The sequence below is a fragment of the Chenopodium quinoa genome, unplaced genomic scaffold (assembly GCF_001683475.1).
Source record: "Chenopodium quinoa cultivar QQ74 unplaced genomic scaffold, ASM168347v1, whole genome shotgun sequence".
NCBI classification, from domain to species: Eukaryota; Viridiplantae; Streptophyta; class Magnoliopsida; order Caryophyllales; family Amaranthaceae; genus Chenopodium; species Chenopodium quinoa.
The window spans coordinates 2,411,854-2,437,146 of NW_018745281.1; the positions used below are offsets into that span (position 1 = coordinate 2,411,854).

At 35.0% G+C, this 25,293-nt stretch overlaps 3 protein-coding genes and 1 pseudogene across 4 annotated transcripts; all 4 read left to right on the top strand.

Moving 5' to 3' along the window:
• Positions 1-5,271: 5,271 nt before the first annotated feature.
• LOC110711772 (probable aldo-keto reductase 4) lies at positions 5,272-7,133 on the top strand. The gene is made up of 5 exons (XM_021890190.1): positions 5,272-5,550; positions 5,628-5,840; positions 5,994-6,166; positions 6,252-6,357; positions 6,571-7,133. The coding sequence occupies exons 1-5, from the start codon at positions 5,335-5,337 to the stop codon at positions 6,910-6,912; spliced, it is 1,050 nt and encodes a 349-aa protein (XP_021745882.1). The 5' UTR covers positions 5,272-5,334; the 3' UTR covers positions 6,913-7,133.
• A 980-nt stretch (positions 7,134-8,113) lies between these two features.
• Positions 8,114-11,151, top strand: LOC110711803 (probable aldo-keto reductase 3). Of its 2 annotated transcripts, XM_021890230.1 has the most exons (6): positions 8,114-8,380; positions 8,519-9,457; positions 9,574-9,777; positions 9,974-10,146; positions 10,224-10,332; positions 10,592-11,151. In XM_021890230.1, exons 2-6 carry the CDS (start codon positions 9,242-9,244, stop codon positions 10,931-10,933), a joined length of 1,044 nt encoding a protein of 347 aa, XP_021745922.1. In that variant the 5' UTR covers positions 8,114-8,380; positions 8,519-9,241; the 3' UTR covers positions 10,934-11,151. The 2 variants fall into 2 exon arrangements, with proteins under 2 accessions (XP_021745922.1, XP_021745923.1); XM_021890231.1 differs by having other exon boundaries at positions 8,114-9,457.
• Positions 11,152-14,132: 2,981 nt separating this feature from the next.
• Positions 14,133-17,634, top strand: LOC110711805 (probable aldo-keto reductase 4). The gene is made up of 5 exons (XM_021890232.1): positions 14,133-14,468; positions 14,847-15,047; positions 16,077-16,249; positions 16,344-16,446; positions 17,111-17,634. Exons 1-5 carry the CDS (start codon positions 14,247-14,249, stop codon positions 17,447-17,449), a joined length of 1,038 nt encoding a protein of 345 aa, XP_021745924.1. The 5' UTR covers positions 14,133-14,246; the 3' UTR covers positions 17,450-17,634.
• A 540-nt stretch (positions 17,635-18,174) lies between these two features.
• On the top strand, positions 18,175-25,166 carry LOC110711806 (annotated as a pseudogene).
• Positions 25,167-25,293: the final 127 nt, after the last annotated feature.

Genomic DNA, 25,293 nt, shown 5'->3' on the forward strand with positions numbered 1-25,293 from the left:
ATTTCCAGCTGTACAAAATATTTTCAAAATAATCTTTTCGAAAAAATCTTTTTGTAAAATCTTTTTCCAAAACGGCAGCTCGAATATTTCGTACAGTGAACCTGGTTCCCCAACCTGGTTCCCTGAATTGAAACATGTTATGAAACCTGTTCCAACTTTGTACCAGATTTCATATCATACTTCAATATACTTTTAAGCACTTATATAACCCAAACATGCAAGCATACTACGGAGCATATTACATGAAAACCTAGATAACATATTAAAGCATAAATCGTCTTTTCTTCATGTAATCTTCAAGACTTGAATCTTCCTTGAATACTTCTATTATGAGCAAACAATCTTTCTTCGAAATATCTTCGAAAGGCTTCTATGCTCCAAGTCTTGGAATCAACTCAACTACTGCACATGTAACATGGTTAATGCACAATAAAGAGTATGTGACTGCTTTTCCGCATAGCAGTCAAGGAAACGGTTCATACTGGTTCCCCACCAGTACATAGCACATTTATCATCTAACTGTTTCCTGTATATAGATAAGTTAGTTCAATAGATAACTCATATAATCAATAACTTATCTAGGAAAACAGTGTTCTATTTTAGTTGGTTCCCCCAACTGTATTGAACACTTTCAAAGACCTGTTTCCCTTAGCTGTTTGTCATCATTCAAAACTATCAATCAAAACCTAAGGGACTCAACAATATACAACTCAAACAAAAAAAAGTATTCTATTATTTTGTTTTATTTATCATGTGCACAATGAGCACTGTGCATCAACTAATTTGCAAAATTTCGTTATCAAAAGGAAGAGGGTTATGTATGAAACAACAACGTTCATCATTGGAAGCTATAGACGAGGTGATAATACAAAAGAGATCAATATATACAATATAATGAACAATCTTCTTATTATACTGGCTAATTTCAATTTACATGTAACAAGATTGTATGTAGCTAATATATTGTAAACGTTACTGTGTTATATACTTTGTTCACTTTTAGTTGCAACAATCTGACTAAAAGTGTTAAGGTTGCATCATGGTCTCGAGTTTTGTAAACTAATAACCTGCTTCTTGTAGCTTAGCATGCGTATGATCTCAAAATTAATGTGCGTGCACGGATGTACGTTAATCTACTGTTCTACTGTTCTAATTCTCCCATGCTATAGTGAGAGTGAGACATTTCTAAATTTCTATGAAAATTGGGCAAGAAAAGTATTCCTTTTGAACTCCAATAATTGATCGATACTTCATGTTCAAGATTAATAAATACTTGTTTGGGTGCCAAAATGGTTTCCTATTTTGGGCCCTTAATGTCAATTGGGCCATCAAGCCCAATAGTCATAAGTCAAGTTTCTAAATCCACATAATTAGTCCAAAGGCATGTCAAAGTCCATAGAAGAGGCCCATGTACTCACGACTTGACACATGTCCGACTGTCCGAGGGCCCCACATTATTTACTACCCCATGATATAAATAGCCCCAAATTCAACCATAATAAAATATCTACTACCTCCGTTAACAGTTATTTGCAACAAAGGGGGATAACACGGACTTCTAGGCAAAAGTTTTTAAACATGATTATTGAAATATAAGGGCATGTAATTAAGCACTAATCCAATTAAAAAAAACCCACAAGTAATCAGAACCACTAAACAACCAAACCCAGAACCTAAAATCACCACCACCACCACCACCGAACCCACTGAAAACTAGAACCCATCGAAAACCACCAACACCCATGAACCCATTGGAAACCACCATTAAAACCCACTAAAAACTACCAAAACTCACCGGAAACCACCAAAACGCACCAAATAACACTAACCCACCAAATCCCAGCGAAAACCACCAAAACCCACCGAAAACAACCCACTACACGAAAAGAGAAAATTGGCAACGGTTCAAACCCCCCCCCCAAAGGCAACGGTTTTGAACCGTTGGGTATTAGAGGGTTGCCAAATCCCAAAATAATTGGTAACGGTTCAAAACCGTTGCCAACTCAATGGCGCCTTTTTTTTAATTAAATTTAATGCAGTTGGCACCGGTTAACCGGTGTCATTGACTTGTTTATTTTTTTTTTTACACTTCAAAATCAGCAGAAACATACACAATAATCGTTATTCTAAAAAAAAAGAAAAAACACCAGAATCGTATCAGCAGTAATCACTAATGAACAACAATGAACACCATAATATACATGAATATATTATATTAAATAAATTGTTATTTTACAATTTATAAAAAAATTATATAAATAAAAACGTAACAATGAACAACAAAACACCAAATCCTTGAATCTTGAATCCTTCGTCTATGAGCAATCGCTGTAGTTGTAATACTACCTGCATCAATTAAATTAAAACCCCAAAAATCAGTAAAAATTTCGAACCAATAACCTGGAAACTAATAAACCCAGAACTTTAAACAAAGAAAAAACCATCAAAAATCTAGAACCTAATAAACCCAGAAAAAACTAACAAAAAAACTAGAAACAAAAAACCCAAAAAAACCAAAGGAATTCGAACCTACAAAACCCAAAAAATTCGAAAAAAATCCGAACCCAGAAACCCAGAAATTCAAACCCAAAAAAACCCAAAAAATTCAATAAACTAAGAAACAGAGAAAAAATCGAGAAAAAAAAAAAACAGGAACCCAATTCGAACCTAGAAAAACCCAAAAAAATCGAAAAAATTCGAACCCAGACATTTAAACAGAAAAAACCAAAAAAATTCAGGAAACTAAGAAACCGAGAAAAAACAAAAAAAACCAGGTATTCGAACCTAGAAAAACCCCAAAAAAACGAAAAAATTTCGAACCCAGAAATTAAAACACGGAAAAAAACCAAAAAAATTCAAGAAAATACCTTGCTTAGTAGCTATAATTGAAGAAGAAAGTGCGAATATCTGAGAAACAAGAAGAAAGAGTGATTTGAGAGATTAGAGAGATATGAGGTGCATGCGGATTTTGGAGATAATTAAGCTAAGGGAGATGAGAGAGAAGGAGCTTTGAATGAATTGGAAAGAGAATGAATTTGAGAGAGAGATAGAGGGGCTGAGGGAAAGAATAAAAGGAGCCCGATTTTTTTTATTAACTGGCAACGGTTAACCGTTGCCAACTCTAATCCTTTTAATTTTTTTTTTAAATAATCAGTTGGCAACGGTTAACCGGTGCCAACTCTAACCCTTTTATTTTTTTTTCTTTTAAAAAAAAAATAATCATTTGGCAACGGTTAACCGTTGCCAACTCTGAAATTTTAATTGGCGCTCATTTTAGTTGGCACCGGTTTTCATGAACCGCTGCCATAGGGGGGTTGCCTATTTAGTTTTTTCTACTAGTGACCACCAAAACCCCGAAAGCCCCAATTAAACCACCACCACCACGAATTGAATTAATTACAATTAAACCACCACCACCACGAAACCGAACACCACACCACCCACTACCCTACGAAACCCAACACCACGCCACCTACCACTCTTGGAAATCAACCACCACAAAACCTAGACCTAAACCCATACCCACAACCATCGACACCTAGATCCACCCTCGAAACCCACAAAACCTAGACCACCATCCATGAAACTCGTGCCGCCCACAACCACCACACCCACGAAACCCACGGGAGACTACCTCCGGATCTGGACAGAAGATGGGGAAGATGAAGTAGGAGTGAAATTTTGATGATGAAGGAGGAAAGAGAAATTTGATGAACAAGATGAATGTTGAGATATTTGATTTTTTTTTTTGAAGATCTGGTTTTTTTTTTTTTTATTGTTTTTATTTTTTTTAAGATTAGATGAGCTAAGAGGGTTATAATAGAGTATGGTTAGTAAAATGATCAAGGGAGTAAGTTGGTTAAGTGAGGGTAGTTTGGTCATTTCATACAAAAAAACTTACTAAAAGAGGAAAAAAAACATTTGTTGCAAATAATAGGTAGCATCCGTTTATGGCAAATGTTACAAATAACTGTTAACGGAGGAAGTAATTTATTAACGTCAGCCCTCAAGCACTATTTCTTGCACAAGCTCTATTACTCTCTCCATTAAAGTAATTTAGTACTGACTTAGGCATCGGAGAGAAGATCCTCGGACACCTTTGAGGCTAGTTTACATGCTCTTCTTCTGCAGGAAATCCTTGGTCCGAGTTCATGGCCCAAGTAGTTGTTAACTGATATGATACTAAAAGCAATAAAACAGTAAACTTATTTCTTGAAGCGTGAACCAGAAAACAGTAGCCTTGTCGTGGTGAACCACTGACCTAAAAGACGATTCCGCGCTACCTCCTGGTGCAGTAGACAAGAAGCGGTCGTCCTCCAGGATAAGCACGGCGCCGGAGTTTATGTGCACTCACAAACCCGATTGGAATTCAGAATACTTGCCCAGAAATATAAGAACAGTGTTTAGTTATTTTTAAGAGAGAAGAGAGAGGAATGTTTTCTGTGTCTTTTGCTGAAGTGGGACTGGGTTTATATAGGCAGCAAGGAGGAAGATGGCCAGCAACGACCAACAAGAAAAAAGGAAGAAACGACCATATGATTAAGGCCAAAAATCAAGCAAAACGGCTGACCAAAAAAACTATCCAGATTCACCTGGTCAGTCAAAAACTACAATCAATGAGTGTAACGGTTTAGCCGTAATCAAGGACCCACGCCCGCGCATCGCATTTCCCAAATAAAATTCCTCCAAAAATAAAAAGACCCATGCCCGCACATCGCATTCCCCAAGTACGGAGCGCGCGCGCATGTGTGTGTGGTACAACACCCACCTCCAAGTCACTCAATTAAGAAGTACCAACATAGTACAATATAAATAAGGAGAAAACCTTTCTCTCCACCAATGTGGAATTTTTCCCTTTTCATTTGTGACTCTCACTTTCTCTTGTTTTCGTTCCTTCATTCAACATTCTTATTTTTATATCAAGAACTTTCAACAGTAGTGTCTTCAACTCATTCGACGAAGGATCGATTAAGGTCCACAATGTCGATCTTACCCGAAACAATACTTAATGATATTTTGTGTTAGACAATTATCGACGAACGAATCATTCTCCTCGAACAAATCACTTTTGCTAGTCTTACATTATACTACTATATCTTAATATTGTAAAGATAATCAATTGACTGCTTTTTATATATCTTACATTATTCTTTTCTAATTTTTTATATTATCATCTTAAATCTCCATGACTTCATCTATTACGCACAAGCAACTTTGCCTAGATTTTATGTACATTATTATTACACTATAAATAACACGATAAATCCCTCTAAGAAATAAATCAAACAAGTAATATATAACTTATCTAAGAATCTCAAAAAAATAACATAAGAAATGGCAGGTGTTGTTAGGAAGATTAAGTTAGGTTCTCAAGGTTTAGAAGTTTCAGCTCAAGGTCTAGGATGTATGGGGATGTCTGCTTTTTATGGACCTCCAAAGCCCGAGGAAGAAATGATTGAAGTTATCCACCATGCTATCAACTCCGGCATTACCTTCCTTGATACTTCCGACGTGTATGGACCACATACAAATGAGATTCTCCTTGGCAAGGTAAGTACTAGTAGGCATAAATTAATCTTGTATTATGTGATTGTAGACTACCTTAAATAATCTTGTGGATTGAGCAGGCATTAAAAGAAGAATGGAGAGAAAAAGTGGAATTGGCTACGAAATTTGGCCTTAACAACGTTGGTGATCCAATTCATACAAAGATAGAAGTTCGAGGTGATCCCGCATATGTAAGGGCTGCCTGTGAAGGAAGCTTGAAGCGGCTTGGTGTTGATTGTATCGACCTCTATTATCAACATCGTGTTGATACCAGTGTTCCTATTGAAATCACGGTTAGTTCAATTGCACTACGTGCTATGTTAGCATTTCATAATATGAGGCCTATATGTACACATAATTTTCGAGGTTGATGTGTTCATGTATACTAACTCGATCATTGTAAAAGGTATTTTACTTTCTTATCATTTCTTCATAAATAATTTCAGATGGGAGAACTAAAAAAGTTAGTTGAAGAAGGTAAAATTAAGTACATCGGTTTGTCTGAGGTAACTGCTTCGACTATCAGAAGAGCGCATGCAGTCCACCCGATTACAGCAATTCAGCTGGAATGGTCATTGTGGACTAGAGATGTGGAAGAAGAAATTATTCCTACTTGCAGGTGAGAATTTGTCATAATTTTCCCTTAAAAAATGAAATGCCCTTAATATTTTGAAATCTAACTTAATCTTAACATTACTATATAGAGAACTTGGGATTGGAATTGTATGTTTCAGTCCTCTAGGAAGAGGCTTTCTCTCTTCAGGGCCTAATATGGTTGATAGCCTTTCGAAGGAGGACTCCCGGCTGCAGGTATGATCGCGTAATTCCATGTTAATTTCATTAGTCGTTCTAACTTCATATGAATTTCCATCTAAAATGTAATTTTATTATGTCTGTTAGATGCAATTTTGCACAAGATAGTCCTGCAGACCTGCAGCACATTTGCTCTTCTCCTGTATCGCGTAATATTTAGCAGTATATCAGTTTGTACGTTGATCTGTTTTATTATATCCTCTGTTTCAGTTATATCCAAGATTCCACCCAGAAAATCTTGAGCATAACAAACACATCTTTGAACGGGTTACTGATATGGCGGCGAAAAAAGGATGTACCCCTGCACAACTAGCACTTGCTTGGATTCATCACCAGGGAGATGATGTGTGTCCAATCCCCGGAACCACTAAGATTGAGAACCTCAAACAGAACATTGGCGCGTTGTCTGTGAAGCTAAGCCCTGAGGATATGGCTGAGCTCGAACACCTTGCCTCTGAGGATAGTGTTAAGGGTGATCGATATGTAGCTGGGATTGCTACTTGGAAGACGTATGATACTCCACCTTTGTCTTCATGGAAATTGGAAAACTGAAAAAATTGAAGATGGTGCATATTGTGCTTGGATTGATTGAGACTTCAGAGTGTTGCTTTGGTTTTAATTAAATTCCTTTTTAATGTGTTGTGTGCCGATTTTATTTTACACAATTGTGTATCGAATTTGTGTAATGTTAAGAGCGATATTTGTAAGCGAGTTAGAATATATAAATGACAAATATGTTAGTCAGTTGATAATACGATTATTTATTAAAATTATTGAATCTTTTGTTTTAAAAAATATGTTACCTAAGAGATGGTATATATGTGGTAAACTGGTAACCCACGCCAACTCTTTTAAGTTGTGACCTTAACAAAGAGTAATTGATTTTCAGGAAAATTTCACTGGTTGATTTATTATTCTGCTACTGAACATTTATTTTGTTTTTATTTTATACTAAGACTGACTGATAAATATAAAATTATAAAACTAGTTCTATGCTATAATATATTGATACTCCTTAGTCCAAACCTAGTGAGATGTATCAAATTTTCAATGCAGGGGACATTTTTCTTTGAATTGCAATAACTGATTACTTTATACAAGTATGTTCAAGAATATATTATTAATGATTGATAATTTTTTTTGTTAATTAATTTATTACTCGTATCAACTAATCATTCTTCTCTCAAGCTTTTTTTACATGTTTGTAGGGGTGTTTGCAGTGCTGCTTAGTGCGGTATGGATTCTAAATCGCACCAAACCGCAACATTGCGGTTTGTAATTTTTTTCAAATCGCACCAAACCGCACCGCAAAATGCGATTTGGTGCAGTGCGATTTGCGGTTTAACCATACTTTTTTAAATAGTATTTTTTAAAACAAAACTTTTATTTTATTTTGTAATTATTAATTTATAATTCAAATATTAAACTCTTATTTTAACCTGTAATTAACTAATAGTCAAAGATTAGCTCATATATTTTAGTTCTTTTATTTTTTTTTAATAAAATTATGGTATAAAGACCGCAAATCGCATTAAAGTGCGGTTTGCGGTACAGTTAGGTCTAAATTTTTTTGAAACCGCACTAAATCGCAAACCGTAGTTTGGTCATTTTCAAAAACCGCATTGTAATTTTCAAACCGCAAACCGCACCAAAGTTTTGGTTTGCGGTTTAATGCGGTCTAAATCGCACTCTATACAACCCTACAGACGAGTGAATTACAAATGTGGGTACTAAACTATCCCATTTGTTGCAGATTGCGCATTCACCTTTCACTTGTTGTAGTTAGGGTACTAAACTTTGTACTCCCACGTATGTCGTTCCTCAACCACCATTGAAATTCGCCATCATCTCAGCGAATCATTGCAAAAAGAATTTCTAATTCTCAGCCCACTTCCTTCTCTTTTCCATCTCCTCTTTCGGCTTTAATTCGTTTTTTTTTCTTTTTTTTTTTTCTGGCTCTTCAACTTATCACCTCAATTAATCAACAATTGAATAGATCTTCAAATTCGGCGGCTTACAGGTCCATTAATTTGAAATTTTTACTAGGTTTACTGATTTTTTTTTTTTGTTTTTTGTTTTTTGCATTTTGCATTTTGCATTTTGATTTATTTTATATAATTTTATTTTATTTTTTGGCTAATTAAACCGGTTATAACAGGTAAAGTGGCCGAAATATTCTTTTCGACATATACTCTGCTATAGTTTAGTACCCATTTTGCTACTTTTGAAAGGTGAGTACCTCATTTGCAACAAGTTTGATAGTTTAGTACTAGGTTTGTAGTTCACTCCATGTTTGATTGACAATTATCAGCACCGTTCCCACTTCCCATTGAAGTCACGGTGTGTCCATTTAGTCCAATGAACATGTATTTTGTTCTTTTATCCTTAACTTTACATTTTCATGAATCATAGTTGCTGCTATACTAAGATTGTCTCCCTTCCAAAAAAAAAAAAAAAACTAAGATTGTCTGATTTTTTAGTGATACTTTTTTCTGTTAATTAATTTATTATTATCAACTAATCATTCTCCTTTCAAGCTTCTTTGTACATGTTTGACTGACCATTTCAACGAATAAATTAACTTTTGCTTACTATAGGTGAAAATATACTTGTATATACCAAATTAAATCACCAAATTTGACATCTCAACCATGGTAAATTGATTACATTGTAAAGTTAATTAATTAATTGTTATTGTCTTCTTTTTTTCCTTACATTATAATTAATTATTTCAATGACATCATGTATTACGCACAACTTTCCCTAGATGTGTTCTTGTATATTTTTACAACCACCTACTAATTGATGAATTTTATAAATATCGTGGATTAACCCTTTCTAGAATTAAAACAAGAAATTCAAACTCGAAAAACAATAAGAAATGGAAGGTGTAGTTAGGAGGATAAAGTTAGGTTCTCAGGGTTTGGAAGTTTCAGCACAAGGTCTAGGATGTTTGGGAATGTGTTTTTATTTTAGACCTCGAAACTCCGATGAAGACATGATTGAAGTTATCCACCATGCTATCAACTCTGGCATCACCTTCCTTGATACTTCTGATACGTATGGACCTCATACCAACGAGATTCTCCTAGGCAAGGTATGTACTCGTACGTAGTTGCATAAGTACTTGTTTTTTATATGATATACTTATTTAATTTATTAAACATAAAATGAGAGTTTGTGTTAGCTTAATATAGTGTATTGATTGAGCAGGCACTAAAAGGAGAATGGAGAGAAAAAGTGGAATTGGCCACAAAATTTGGCATCAACAGCGCTGTTGGTGCAGACATGGAGATTCGGGGTGATCCTGCATATGTAAGGGCTGCCTGTGAAGGAAGCTTGAAGCGGCTTGATGTTGATTGTATTGATCTCTATTATCAACACCGTGTTGATACCAATGTTCCCATTGAAATCACGGTTAGTTACTTCATTTATATTAGATACTCAATCTCCTCCCTTTCATACTATAAGGCATACATAGTTTTCGAGGTTAAACATATATAGGCCATTAGGCCATACCTTATCCGAACTTAATTGATGTATATTGATGTGATCACTTGGTTAAACAAGAGCTAATTTGTTTTTCTTATGTTTTTGTCACATATAATTTCAGATGAGAGAGCTAAAGAAATTGGTTGAAGAGGGCAAAATCAAATACATTGGTTTATCTGAGGCATCTGCTTCGACTATCAGAAGAGCGCATGCAGTCCACCCGATTACAGCAGTTCAGTTGGAATGGTCGCTTTGGAGCAGAGATGTGGAGGAAGAAATAGTTCCTACCTGCAGGTGAGACCACGAGACTTTTCAGATAGTAACATTCTTAAAAATTTGAGTGTTCTAACATTGTTGTTACATTAACTTAGGGAACTTGGGATCGGAATTGTATCATACAGTCCTCTAGGAAGGGGCTTTCTCTCTTCAGGGCCTAAGATGGTAGATAACCTTTCAAAAAATAAGGATTACTGGCAGCAGGTATATATGAACGCATAATTTCATGTGACCAACTTGTGAATAATCGTTCTAACTTCTAACATCAAATGAATTTTCCATGTAAAATGTAACTGTATTAAGCCTGTTAGATGTATAACTTTGCATAGATAATAGTCCTGCAGCATGTTTATTATTCTTCTCCTGTATCGCGTAGTGTTTAGGTATGTATCAGTTTTGGTATATCAACTAGCCTGTTAGGATGTGACTACATGCTGATCTGCTTATTTATCATTTCTTTCAGTTATTTCCAAGATTCCATCCTGAAAATCTTGAGCATAACAAGCATATCTTTGATCGGGTTACTGAAATTGCGACCAAAAAAGGATGTACCCCTGCACAACTAGCACTGGCTTGGGTCCATCACCAAGGAGACGATGTGTGTCCAATCCCGGGAACCACTAAGATTGAGAACCTGAAACAGAACATTGGCGCGCTATCAGTGAAACTAACACCCGAGGATATGATTGAGCTAGAGCACCTTGCCTCTGAGGATAGTGTTAAGGGTGATCGATATGAAACTGGAATGGCTACTTGGAACACCTGTGATACTCCACCTTTATCCTCATGGAAATTGGAGAACTAAAAAAAGATGGAACATCCTGTGCTTAGGTGCTCATTTTGCTTGAATTGAGACTTGAGAGTGATGAATTTTTTATTTTTCTTAGTTTTAATTCCAACTAAGAGTGTAAATAAAAGTTAAGACAATATTACCTTTTCCGTTTTCATGTTCTTTGAACTTAATTAGGCGAGCTTTATTTTGATCTTTCAATCCATCTCGAAGATAAATTTTATCTTGTTTCATCCCATAGTTTATAGTTTTTGTATATTTCATGAATGACTTGTTTATGTGTTAATCTAGTGAAATATAAAAACAACAAATTCTCAGAGATAACCTTTGTGCTTTCGACAATATGAATACTGAATATATCAAAATCAAATGTAAGAGTGTAAGAATCAAATCCATACTTTAAATACAGAGCTATAACTTTGAAGTGAACTGTTTAATTCTAGAATATTTAATTTCAATGATAAGCTAAATAATTTAAATTAAGATCATGAATAATATTCAATTAGAACATTAAAAACTAATTACTTAATATCAAAATGTCAAATAAGCTTTGAAATGAACAACACAAGCTTTTGTCAATGAAATTAAATAAATTTGTTAGCATATAAACGATAACAGTGCAAATGAGTCGTTAAGATAGCACCAACTTTTGCAGTTGATGGAACATTTGTCATAAATGTTTATTTTTAGTAGCCATAATGACACCAATTATGAAAAATTCTACAATATCATTCTTTAAAAATGACACCACAATTTGCTAATGTGGCGAAATCTGGTTGGCCTGTATTTAGTATTTTTATTTTTATTTTGCATAATTTTTAATGTCCATAATGTATTAAAATGGTATTTTTATGTATTCTTTTTGATACATGTATTTTTTTTAAGAAATACATAATTATATATTATGAAAATCTATTTTTATAATATTAATTAATTTTTGAATTTATAATTATAATTAAAAATCAAAAAAATTAAAATTGTTCATATTGTTCATCAATCATGTCATAGATTAGCCCCCCATTCCTAAAATTAATGTTAGTTGCTGATAAATTTGTAAATCCAGACTAAAATTAGGATAAAAATTCGAATGATTTTAGGTTTTTGTTCATAAAAAAATCTCAACAACAATCTATGTGGACTCAAATTAGCAAAGGACGAATTCCACTTCCAATGGTTCGAAGATATGATTTATGTGGACTCAAATTGTGCAATTTTGTCAAAGAACAAGGAGTAACAAGGTAAGTTTGTAGAAGATGAAGTGGTCGCATTTATTTTTTGTTCACAACCTCTGTTTGATCCGATAAATTTAATTAAGTTTTCTCGAACTTGTTTGTGGGTTAGGTAATGACCTAACTAAATACAAGTAATTACCTAACTAAATACAGGTAATTACCTAACCACAAACAATTAAAATAAATCGCAGATCTCGATTCTAGATCAAACAGGTTTGCGAAAATAAAAAATCGAACTCTAAATCGCAGAGCACACCCTCGTTATCCATTGATCGTTAAAAACACTTGAAAGGTTTGTGTCTTAGATCATCATAATACACGCTCCTAAGGCTATTTTCATCCTCAAAACTATTAAACAACTTGATTTTAACATAAATCAAAATTATCAATCGAACCCTAAAACAAAATTTGTATACAGATCATGGAAGCATATTCGAAACCTAATAAATCTGTTCTTAGGACGGAATTTTGGTCTGAGTTCCGAGTTGATTATACAAGATTTTGGGGTGGTTATTAATTAAGATCATAAATGATGAACAATGATGATTTTATTTTATTTTATTTTTATTTTCTAAATTTTAATTATAATTTAATTTCGAAAATGATTTTAAAAAGAAAAAAAAATAGATTTTAAAAAACTATAATTACATATTCTTTTTAAAAAAATACATGTATTTACAATGATACATACATGTATAGTACATTTAGGCTTTTAAAAATAAATAAAAAATTGACCAATTATAACATGACACATCATCATGTTATGGTGTCATTTTTTGAAAAATGACATAGTAAACCTCCCCTACCAACTATGTCTATATTTAGAGTCATCGATGTCATTTATGACATCTGTTACACCCATTGTAAAAGATAGTGTTATTTTGACTACCTTCAGTCATATTAGTGTTGTTGAGATTTAAATTTTACCTAATATTATGAGTTAGTGTAAATATTGTACTTATATTTATTAAGGAGTATATCATATTACTCTGTTTCATTATGTTCTTAGTTCTTACTTCATTTTTAATCCACTTTTTTTTTTTCATCATTACCTCTCTTACCCCCACTATGTTCATTCTTTCTTTCACTCATTATTCTTACTACTCATACAAGTAATATTTTGTTTTCAAAAAGTACAAGTAATATTTTTTTATACCACCTACCATTGTATACTTTACCTCTTTTGTCGTAATTTTTATACAAATTGTAATTTTTTTTTGTGAAGTAAATTGTATTCTCTCTGTTTTTAAATACTTGTTTCATTTCTCTAAGACACGTATATCGATGCAAATCTTTAATCAATTAGATTTTTAATTATTAATAAGTATAAATTCTAACAATTGAAAGTTAATAATCTATTTATTGAGACGGTTCCAGTAAGTACCCATAAGATAGAGAATAATTTTCTTATGCACAAGGTATTTATACAACCTAAGAGAAGAGAATAGGCCTCATACATTGGCCCATTAGCTAAAGTACGATATTAGGGCTTAATACTATATTTTTTCTTATGTATAAATCAAAAATATTTGTCAAAATAAGATAAATGAAAAGTGCAAAAAGTAAAAATGGAGCAAGTATTTAAAAATGGAGGGAGCAAAGGTTAAGAAAATGGTGACTTCATGGATTACACTACATAACGATGTGATACAAGTACTATAATTAATTTAGTACTACGTATTTCTCTACCTTTTAAAAAGTATGACTAAACTCTTTATGAATATTGTGAGACGATTAAGTCCTTAAAAATGTTTATTTACATATCTTCCGTTATTAATGCTACCAACAATTAAAATTATAGCATAAAGTCAACATGAATAAAGTTCTCGGACATGACTAGATATGACACGCCACGTTAACCGGCTTAGTGAGGTTCTGGCTTAGTGAGGTTAAAAATCCCAATTACACATACACCATGACTTCATCAATTACGCAAATCTCTTCATCAAAAAGTCAACTTATCTATCACTACAAATACTCCCCACACTCAACACACTCAAATCACTCATTATTCTCTCTTCTCTCACCAACTCTCACAAAAGAGAAGAAACTATAAACCCCAAAAAACACAGAGGAAAACAGAGAGGTTTCATACAATGGCAGAATCAAATGGTGTTAGGAGAATGAAGCTGGGATCACAAGGTCTAGAAGTTTCTGCTCAAGGTCTAGGATGTATGGGTATGTCTGCTTTTTATGGACCACCTAAACCAGAAGAAGATATGATCAAGCTTATTCATCATGCTATTAACTCTGGCATCACTTTCCTTGATACTTCTGACATTTATGGACCTCATACCAATGAAGTTCTTCTTGGGAAGGTAATTTAATCAATACCCTTTTCTATTTATGGCATAATTTGAGCTTTGGTTGTTTATTTTGGTCTTAATTTTGATGGGTATTTGTTCCATTTTTAGGGTATTTAGGCGTGTTCTTGATTTCTGATATTCTTATGATGATGTTCTGATCTGGGATTCTGGGGTTTTGACTAATGTTTGTAAAATTGGAAATGGTTAATTGGTTTGTTAATTGGATAATATATAATAATGTTTTGTTCGAAATATTGCGAATTTCTGAACACATTGATAATTTGACTAAAATTGGGACTTTATTGATGAATATTGATGATGCAATTTTGGGGTTTGATAGCGTATGATTGAATTGGCCGTTTTTGGGTTTTGATCTTGTAAATTGGGCAGGCATTGAAAGAAGGATGGAGAGAGAAAGTGGAATTGGCTTCAAAATTTGGCATTAGATATGTGGATGGAAAAGGAGAAATTCGCGGTGATCCTGCATATGTAAGGGCTGCCTGTGAGGGAAGCTTGAAGCGGCTTGATATCGATTGCATCGATCTCTATTATCAACATCGTATTGATACTAACACTCCGATTGAAGTCACGGTTCGTCCATTTGCTCCATCAGTTATCTCTATTAGTATTCATTATTGCTTATGATTCTCTAACATGTCTCATTTAATTACGAAATATTCATGTTTGTTCTATGTCTTGTCTATTATTGGGTAAGGGACTAAGGGATTAGGTTTATGGAGAGATTGGGAAAATGAAGCCTTTGTCTCTTCTTTTAAAATGTTGTCACATCACAATTGAGCACACACTCTTCAATACACCAGTAAAACTATCATCATAATCATAGTATGGAAAATTGGGAATGGGATGGTGGTGTATTAAATACAACTAAGCACTTTATTCTGAAACTGTCATTTTGAGGTGTTAAGCAGTTAAGCTATCATAAATCTTAGGGAAAAGGTGGTGTGTCAAATACCACTATATAAGAGAAATTGGAGCACTTTGTTCTTGAACTCTCATTATTGAAGTGTTATGCCAATTGCCAAAATGACACCTACCACATGGTCACTGGATGGGGTGTGATAGTCGCTTAAATTTCAAGCTGTCCTTGTATGAAAGCTACTGGTAAATTTTAAGCATGTTTAGGCAGTTTAGCAATACTCCTTAAGAGTAGGAGTTAGCAGTAGCAATTGTGAAAAACTAACTATTAGATAGATGTCGTGTTTCATAATTTTTATACTAACATACCCATTATTTTATGCCCCAACCCCATTGTATCAAGTCCTTAATTTTTATACAAATACTATTGCATACAAATACTATTGCAGCAAATAGTTTGCCAATAATACTATTGAAAATCTGCTTATAAAGGGACCACTAGCACGATAACTGAGCCACCGATCACAAACCTTTTCTATATGGTTTGGTAGAATGATGTGCACCTGAATGGTATACCGCATGCTCACAATAATTTGCTAGAACTAATATGCAGCATGTTCAATTTAATTTTAGAACACAGTAATTGCTTTTTTTATCTTGATAGAAAACAGTAATTGCTGCTATGATTTTAACCAGTTCAAAATCTATTGCTTTGTCCTCTTATATGGTTCTACGCTACATCAGATGGGAGAACTAAAGAAACTAGTTGAGGAGGGGAAAATCAAGTACATAGGTCTATCTGAAGCATCAGCATCCACCATCAGAAGAGCACATGCAGTTCATCCCATAACAGCAGTCCAGATTGAATGGTCCTTGTGGACGCGAGATGTGGAGGAAGACATAGTTCCCACCTGCAGGTGAGATATCTCTGATTCTTGGTAAGTGAATGTGAAAAGTTGAAAACTTGACACTGTGTCTTCAGAGTTCTGACTTTGTTGTATCTTGACATAGGGAGCTTGGGATTGGAATTGTGGCTTACAGTCCTTTAGGAAGGGGCTTTTTGTCTTCTGGGCCCAAGATGACAGAGAACTTTGCAAAAGAGGACTACCGGCAGGTTTGTCAAAATTCCTATGACATACCATAGTTAATTGTCTCGTTTTTCTGAGATTCCTCATAAAAGCAAAAAAAATAAAGCTTCTTTATCTAGTTTATTAATCCTGTACTCCATATTTGTTAAGTAGAATCTTATATTAATGGTATTACTCAAAACAAAGCTCCTTTTTCTGCTTCATATGTACCTTAATTGACCTATAATCTTCTTGCTATAATCCCCCCCTCCTTTTTTTTAATCAAAGATGATAATTCTAGTTTGGGTCCTTTTACATTATAAGTATACAGCATTACTTTTGCCATTCAGGCAAAGGTTCCTTTATTGCATTTGAAATCTTTCTTGGTGTACCCTCACCCAAAAGCGCCAAATTTATGGCCTGTCATTTCGTTAACTAACATTATAAACACCGTTGTTAGTTTTTTGCCGAGTTTGACCCCTTGATCTTTATTGGAAACAGAGCAATTTAAAGCTACTAGTTCTAGATTAAGTATTACTAAGAGTTGCTTCTCTATATCTTCCATGATTTACAAACTTGGAAAAGTTGTGCTTAATAAAAAGAAGTAAATTTGAGGGCTTATTGAAGTAATCCCTTTCATAGTATGAGCAGTTGTGGAAAGATTATTGATCTCTAGCACCATGTTCATCAACTTATTTCTTTGCCTTTCAGCACTTACCAAGGTTCAAACCGGAGAATCTAGAGCATAACAAACATTTATTTGAGCGGGTCAGTGAAATAGCTGCTCAAAAAGGATGCACCCCAGGACAATTAGCGCTTGCGTGGGTCCATCACCAGGGAGATGATGTATGTCCCATCCCCGGAACCACTAAGATTGAAAACCTCAACCAGAACATTGGAGCCTTGTCTGTAAAGCTAACTCCAGAAGAAATGGCTGAGCTAGAATCCCTTGCCTCGGAGGGAAGTGTCAAGGGAGATCGATATGGAGGTTTATCTTCTACCTGGAAGAATTCAGACACCCCACCTTTGTCCTCATGGAAATCTGAATGAAAATGGTTCATCCTATGTTGTGAACATTATTAATTTTCCGCTTGTTACAGCTAGCTCAGATATTGAACAATTTACCTCTTTCTTGTACACTACTGGGATCTTTATGTGCCAGTTAGTTTCTTTTTCTAATTTGTATCAATATCTTTTGCCTTAATAAAGATGAGTTGATTTTCATGAAAATTTCATGGGTTGATTTCCATGACTCTGCTTTTATCAGCTATCACATAATAACATAACTATCTGACGCATGACAATCAAAGGATAAGTGTCACCAGGAGAATAGTCAAATGTGCACAAGGCCACATCCAGCCCCCCTTGTTGAAACTCCTGTCACTGAGATTTGAGCTTAACTCTAGGAAGGGGCTTTCTCTCTTCAGGGCCTAAGATGGTAAAGAACATCACAAATAAGGACTCCTGGCAGAGTGGCAGCAGGTATGAATGCGTAATTTCATGTGACCAACCCATGAATCGTTCTAACATCAAATGAATTTTCCATGTAAAATGTAACTGTAATAAGCCTGTTAGATGTAACTTTGCATAGATAATAGTCCTGCAGCATGTTTGTTCTTCTCCTGTATCGTGTATTGTTTGGCTAAAATAGCCTGTTAGGCTGTTATTTCATGCTAATCTGCTTATCTATCATTTGTTTCACCATCTTATTTCCAAGCAAAATGTATTAAATTGAAAGTTTTTGTGCTTGAAAGTGAGACGGTCAAAGTATTGAGTTTTTAGATTTTTTTTTTTGAAGAAAAGATTGTTTATTCTTAATCATTAGGAAATTATATTATTAACTTAATTTTTTTTATTTTTTTATTTTTTTATTATTTTTTATTAATGCATGGGCAAAACCGTAAAACTAGTTGTATATCTATGTGCTTTCTAGATTTAAATTTCCCATTTAAATTTGAGTTTGTCTTGTGCTTTAGGCCCTTTGGCTGAGCTGTTTTACAAAGAAGTTTAACACCTATGTTTGGCCAATGCCTAGCACGTTAGGTCCTCTAAAAATTTGGAGCCCTGTTCTTTGAGTTTGTTTTATCAAAGTTCCCAAATTTAGATATACTTGTATTAACAAAGACAAAACTCAATAGATATACCAATCAGACCATGACTTCATCAATTTTGCAACTTCTCCCCTTTTCTTCGTTTAAATACTCAAATTAGCTCCATCACTTAATACACTTAAATTGCTCATTATGTTTTCTTCTTTCACCAACACTCGCAAAAGAGAAGAAACAAAATAAACCCCAAAAAACAGAGGAAAACAGGGGAAAACAGAGAGAGTTCACACAATGGCAGAATCAAATGGTGTTAGGAGAATGAAGCTGGGTTCACAGGGTCTAGAAGTTTCTGCTCAAGGTCTAGGGTGTATGGGTATGTCTTCTTTTTATGGACCTCCTAAACCTGAACAAGATATGATCAAACTTATTCATCATGCTATTAGCTCTGGCATCACTTTTCTTGATACTTCTGATGTTTATGGACCTCATACTAATGAAATTCTTCTTGGGAAGGTAGTTTAAACAATACCCTTTTCTACTTGTGACATTTTTTGAGCTTTGATTGTTTAATTTGATGTTATTTTGGTCTTGATTTTGATGGGTATTGTTCAATTTTAGGGTAATTCGGAATTTCATTTTTTTTTTCTTCTGTGATATGGATATTGATTTAGGAGTGTTCTAGTTTTATCAGGGTAATTCGGAATTTCATTTTTTTTGTTCAATCTCATGATAATTTTTTGATCAGGGGTTTTGACAAACTTTAGCAACTTTTAGGTCATTTGGATTGTCCAATGTTGGTAATTGTTAATTGGTGTGTTGATTGGATAGATATATGATAATGTTTTGTTAGCAATATATTGAATTTCTAAACATATTGATGGTTTGATTTTTATTAGGACTTAATTGGTGATGTGATTTTGGGGTTAGATAGCTTATGATTGATATTTATTTATTTATTTTTTTTCTTTTTGGGTTTTGATCTTGTAAATTGGGCAGGCGTTGAAAGGAGGATGGAGAGAGAAGGTGGAATTGGCTACAAAATTTGGCCTTCGATATGTGGAAGGAAAAGGAGAAATTCATGGTGATCCTGCATATGCAAGGGCTGCCTGTGAGGGAAGCTTAAAGCGGCTGGATATCGATTGCATCGACCTCTATTACCAGCATCGTATTGATACCAAAACCCCAATTGAAGTCACGGTTTGTACAATTGCTTCTTCAGAAATCTCTATTAGTATTCATTTCTGAAATATTCATATTTGTTTTTTTTTTCAAAGAAACATTCATTAATTTGTTCTATCTCTTGTCTATATTTGGTTTAGAAATTAGTTGTATGGAGTGGACGGGAAAATTGAAGGTTCACCTTTTCTCTTGTTTTGAATTGTTGTCCCATCACAATGGAGCACATACTATTGAATACGCCGGACAATTTATCATAAGCTATGTAGGGGAAAGGGATGGACCGATGGTGTATTAAATACAACTATACAAGAAAGTTTAGCTCTTTCTACTAAAATTGTCATTATTCAGGTGTTATGCAAATTTAAACTAACCCCATGGACGTTGGTTGGAAAATAGCTAGAGAATTGGTCATACATCAAGCAGTCCTTACATGAAAGATAATCACAGAGTCAAAGCAGCGAAAGCAATAGCTTTTAGATTGTGGAATAATATTCACTGTGCTATTAGAGCTAGTGTTTCTAAAACTCTTTACTCAACATAATCATTATCTTATTGCCCAACCTCTTTGTATTTATGTCCTTAATATTCATACAAATTCTACTGCAACAAATGGTCTTGCCAAACGCACTAATTTCAATCAATTGAACAAGCTGTCCGCAGGACATAAAATATCATCCAATTCCTGTTTATAAACTCACCACTAGTACAACAATTAATCGCTAGACAAACTTCAAAGTTTATTGAATTGCTCCTTTTGCTACTAGTGATTTTTGAGCCACCGACCACTAGCCTTTTCTACATGGTTTGGTAGAATGATGTGCAGCTGAAAGGTATAAGCATTCTAGTTGCTAGGAGCCTAGGACTATATGCAGCATGCTCACTTTAATTTTATAACATAGTAATTGCTGCTAAGATTGCCTGACATACGACCAGTTCAAAATCTATTTCTTTGTCCTCTTATATGTTGATATGCAACATCAGATGGGAGAACTGAAGAAACTGGTCGAGGAGGGGAAAATCAAGTACATAGGCCTATCTGAAGCATCGGCATCAACCATCAGAAGAGCACATGCAGTTCATCCCATAACAGTAGTCCAGATTGAATGGTCATTGTGGACGAGAGATGTGGAGGAAGACATAGTTCCTACCTGCAGGTGAGTTAATCTGATACTTGGTAAGTGAATGTGAAAACTTGGGACTGTGTCTCAGAGTTCTGACTTTGTTGTATCTTGACATAGGGAGCTTGGGATTGGAATTGTGGCATACAGTCCTTTAGGAAGAGGCTTTTTCTCTTCAGGGCCTAACATGCAGTAGCGCTTTTTCAATTCATGCAAAGGTTCCTTGTTGCATTTGAAGCCTTTCTTGGTGTACTCCCACTCAAAATTAACCAACAAGTTCATTGCCCGTCATTTTGTCAATTAACATTTATAAATATCGTTGTTATTTGCTTCTAGAATTTGACCCCTTGATCTTTATTGGTAACAGGGCACTTCAAAGCTAGTAATTCTAGGTTACTTATTTCTAAGGGTTTTTTCTCTATATCTTCCATGATTCACAAACATAATAAAGTTGTACTTAATGAATGGAAGTAAATATGAGGGCTTATCTCGATTATTAAACTAATCCCTGTCATAGTACAAATAGCTGTGTGAAGATTATTGATCTCTAGATTCATCTTGATCTACTCATTTCTTTTCCTTTCAGCTCTTACCAAGGTTCAAACCAGAGAAGCTAGAGCATAACAAACATTTATTTGAGCGGGTCAGTGAAATAGCTGCTCAAAAAGGATGCACCCCAGGACAATTAGCGCTTGCGTGGGTTCATCACCAGGGAGATGATGTATGTCCCATCCCCGGAACCACTATAATTGAGAACCTCAACCAGAACATTGGAGCCTTGTCTGTAAATCTAACTCCATGAGAAATGGCTGAGTTAGAATCTCTTGCCTCAGAGGGCAGTGTTAAGGGTGATCGATATGGAGGTTTATCTTCTACCTGGAAGACTTCAGACACCCCACCTTTGTCTTCATGGACACCTGAATGAAGGGTTCATCATATATTGTACAACAGTATCCCAAAGGATAATGTTTTGTTGTGAACATCAGTAGTTTTTTAATCAATTTACTTTTTTTTGTACTGCTGGAGTTGTTTTTGCTAGTTAAGTGTGCTTTTGTTTCTTTTTGTATCAATATCTTTTGCCTTAATAAGAAGATTTACTTTTCATGTAATTTTCATGGGTTGATTTCCTTGACTCAGCTGTTATTACATAATTACATAACTATCTGACACACGGAAATTAAAGGATAAGTGATACCATGAGAATAGTCAAATTTAGCAGAAGGCCACATCCAGCCCCTCTTATTGAAACTCCAGTCCCTGAGATTTGAGCTTGGCCAAAGGTTTCTCTCGCCTATTTAACATTCACTTTACACACAGTTACATACACCCAGAAAGCAGAAACAGGAAAAGATGGCATCAGCTGTTAAGAGGGTAAAGCTGGGTTCTCAGGGTTTGGAAGTATCAGCTCAAGGTCTTGGATGCATGGGGATGTCTGCCTTTTATGGCCCTCCTAAATCCGAGGAAGACATGATTCAACTGATCCACTATGCTATTGACTCTGGTATCACCTTCCTCGACACCTCTGATGTTTATGGACCTCATACTAATGAGTATCTCCTTGGCAAGGTAATTTAAGATATGCCACCTTTTATATATGATGATTCTATATGCTCTTTGTTTATTTATTTATTTATTTTTAAGCTTTGATTTAATGGTTGTGTGCTTAGTTTTGGTAAAAAAAATTCCCGAGGTATTTTGATTTATTTTTATGATGCCGTTTTGTGTGTAGCTATTTATTTCAACAAGATATAGTTTTTATGCTGATTTTTTGTGTTACTGAATCTGGGTGTTGGGTTGTTAACTTTAATTGTTAAGTGATATCAACTTAGCAGTCAGGTTTTGGGAACAAGATCACTCGTTAATTGGACTTGGTACCAATTGGAACTTCAAGTATGATGCAGCTTTGGGGTTTTTTAGGATATGATTAAGCTAGCTTTCTTTTTCTTTTCTTATTATTTGGCTTGTGGATTTGTGTTGGGCAGGCATTGAGAGGAGGTTGGAGAGAGAAAGTGGAGTTGGCTACAAAATTTGGCCTCAAATTTACTGATGGAAAAGGAGAGATTTGTGGTGATCCGGCATATGTAAGGGCTTGCTGTGAGGGAAGCTTGAAGCGGCTTAATGTTGATTGCATCGACCTCTATTATCAGCACCGTGTTGATACCAGAATTCCCATTGAAGTCACGGTGTGTTCATTTACTTCATTTTATTTTCTTATTCACCCTGAAATGGAATCTGCTGCTGGACACACTATTCATTATTTAACTTGAATTATCAGTTTTCTTGTTATTTCTAGTAACATTTGGACTATCACTTAATATTATGGAGAGAATAGACCAAGATGGACAGTCAGGGTGAAGATAATTCAATATTTCATTTTCTGTGTGTGGAGATGTTGGAAAAAAAAGCGGGGGGGGGGGGGGGGGGGGGGGGGGGGGGGGGGGGGGAGGGAGAGGAGGATTTGGAGCATCATGTGATTTGACGACAATTTCAGTGGCAATAATTATAGGTTGATAATTGTTTCTATCACAAGGGTGTGCCGTATACTCTCAGATGCACCTAATGGGTTATCAATAATGGGAGGGGTTAGTGGTTAAATTAATTCTGTAAGATAAAGCACTTGCATCTTTTCCAGTCCTTATTGAGGTGTTGTACAATTTAAATCAATCCATTCCGTACTACATGAAAGTTGGCTATCTAGACCCGAGATAGTAGGATAAATTTCCAGTAATCCTTGGAGGAAAGTAATTTATAAAGTTGTAAGCCACTTTAGACATCTTAGAGCAACCTATCTCAAGCATTTTCCCATACACAAATTCGAAGTACTATACATTGTTAGGTTGGGTGTTATGCTACTAAAGGGTGCAGGGGATTTTTTTTTTTAATTTTTTTTTATAGTTTATATTCATGAAATAGTTGCTGGCCTTGCTGCTATACTAAGATTGATTGAAAACCAGTTCTGTCTTTTGTTTGTTGACATGCTGCATTAGATGGGAGAGCTGAAAAAACTAGTAGAGGAGGGACAAATCAAGTACATAGGTCTATCTGAAGCTTCAGCTTCAACCATCAAAAGAGCGCATGCAGTTCACCCTGTAACAGCCGTTCAGCTAGAATGGTCCTTGTGGACAAGAGATGTGGAGGATGAAATAATTCCTACCTGCAGGTGACATGTTTCTGATGCTCGAAATTATAATGAGAACATAAATTGTTGTGTTCAGATTTCTGACTTTAATTATCTTTAGGGAACTTGGAATTGGAATTGTGGCATATAGTCCTCTTGGAAGGGGGTTCCTCTCTTCAGGGCCTAAGATAGTGGAGAGCTTCTCAAAGGAGGACCTTCGGCGGGTTTGTCCAATTACTGACTTATTTGTATATACAATGTATATATGTATTGCATGTGTGCCAAATAAGTTCTCGTTTTGTACAGTGTGAATCACTTTTGACTTGGTTCAAGAGCTATAACTATAACCAATTTGTATCCTCATCGTGATTGAATATATTATTAACAGCGGCAAATTAAGATTTTTCAGTCTTTGCAGAATGATACCTTTGTACTTAGTTTCATAGTCTATTCCCCTTTGTAAAATCTAGCCTTTTTCGGTTGATATTGCTTACCGACTCTAGTCATTATCCTCTGTGCTCCCGATTCTAATCAACGTCAGCTGTTAATTTCCTAATTGCACTGTTTAATAAGTGATGTATATAGCTGATAGAGTTGAGTAAAAATCATCTTCAGTGTAACTGTATGTTGCATGGAAGATAAGAAGATACTATACGTCTGCTGCCTCCTTGTATTATCGTTCTGTCACTTTTGCGTGAAATTTACCTTGCTTGTTTCAATATTAATCTCTAGCTACATGTTACTCTTATTGGCTTTCAGAACTTGTCAAGGTTCCAACCAGAGAATATTGAGCACAATAAACACATGTTTGAGCGGGTCAGTGAAATAGCAGCCCGAAAAAGATGCACCACAGCACAACTAGCGCTTGCATGGGTCCATCACCAGGGAGCTGATGTGTGTTCCATCCCTGGAACCACTAAGATTGATAACCTCAACCAGAACATTGGAGCCTTATCTGTGAAGCTTACTCCTGAAGAGATTGCTGAGCTAGAACCCTTTGCCTCTGCAGACAGCGTTAAGGGCCATCGATATGGGGGTCTTACTAGTACTTGGGAAAATTCAGAGACTCCATCTTTGTCCTCCTGGTCACCTGAATGAGGATGGTGCATATACTGAATCCTATGTTCTTAAATGTTGCCGCCTTTGTGTGATGATCATCTTGTTGTAGGTAATTATACTTTCTTGTCATAACAATAATCAATTTTTTTCGTTTTTGGGTTTTACATCAAGTTTAGGGAGTTCGTGATCTTGAATTGAAGCTGTATTAATAAGTTTTGCGACAATACAGAAATCTCTTCATGAAAGTTTTTTTAGATCAGCTATTGCACACACAAATGCAAGTTCATATCTAGCGATTCTATCCTGTTCAATTAAGGGATTTTGCCCTTCTTTCTAATTTTTTTTTTTTTTTCGTGTATCATAATGGTTTCA

What these genes read in the sequence shown, in the direction of transcription:
- LOC110711772 (XM_021890190.1), top strand. Translation starts at nt 5,335, where the DNA reads ATGGCAGGTGTTGTTAGGAAGATTAAGTTAGGTTCTCAAGGTTTAGAA. An exon ending in GTGTTCCTATTGAAATCACG is followed by an intron (nt 5,841 to 5,993) that starts GTTAGTTCAATT and finishes AAATAATTTCAG; the next exon opens with ATGGGAGAACTAAAAAAGTT. An exon ending in AGGAGGACTCCCGGCTGCAG is followed by an intron (nt 6,358 to 6,570) that starts GTATGATCGCGT and finishes CCTCTGTTTCAG; the next exon opens with TTATATCCAAGATTCCACCC.
- LOC110711803 (XM_021890231.1), top strand. Translation starts at nt 9,242, where the DNA reads ATGGAAGGTGTAGTTAGGAGGATAAAGTTAGGTTCTCAGGGTTTGGAA. An exon ending in ATGTTCCCATTGAAATCACG is followed by an intron (nt 9,778 to 9,973) that starts GTTAGTTACTTC and finishes ATATAATTTCAG; the next exon opens with ATGAGAGAGCTAAAGAAATT. An exon ending in ATAAGGATTACTGGCAGCAG is followed by an intron (nt 10,333 to 10,591) that starts GTATATATGAAC and finishes CATTTCTTTCAG; the next exon opens with TTATTTCCAAGATTCCATCC.
- LOC110711805 (XM_021890232.1), top strand. Translation starts at nt 14,247, where the DNA reads ATGGCAGAATCAAATGGTGTTAGGAGAATGAAGCTGGGATCACAAGGT. An exon ending in ATGAAGTTCTTCTTGGGAAG is followed by an intron (nt 14,469 to 14,846) that starts GTAATTTAATCA and finishes TAAATTGGGCAG; the next exon opens with GCATTGAAAGAAGGATGGAG. An exon ending in ACACTCCGATTGAAGTCACG is followed by an intron (nt 15,048 to 16,076) that starts GTTCGTCCATTT and finishes ACGCTACATCAG; the next exon opens with ATGGGAGAACTAAAGAAACT.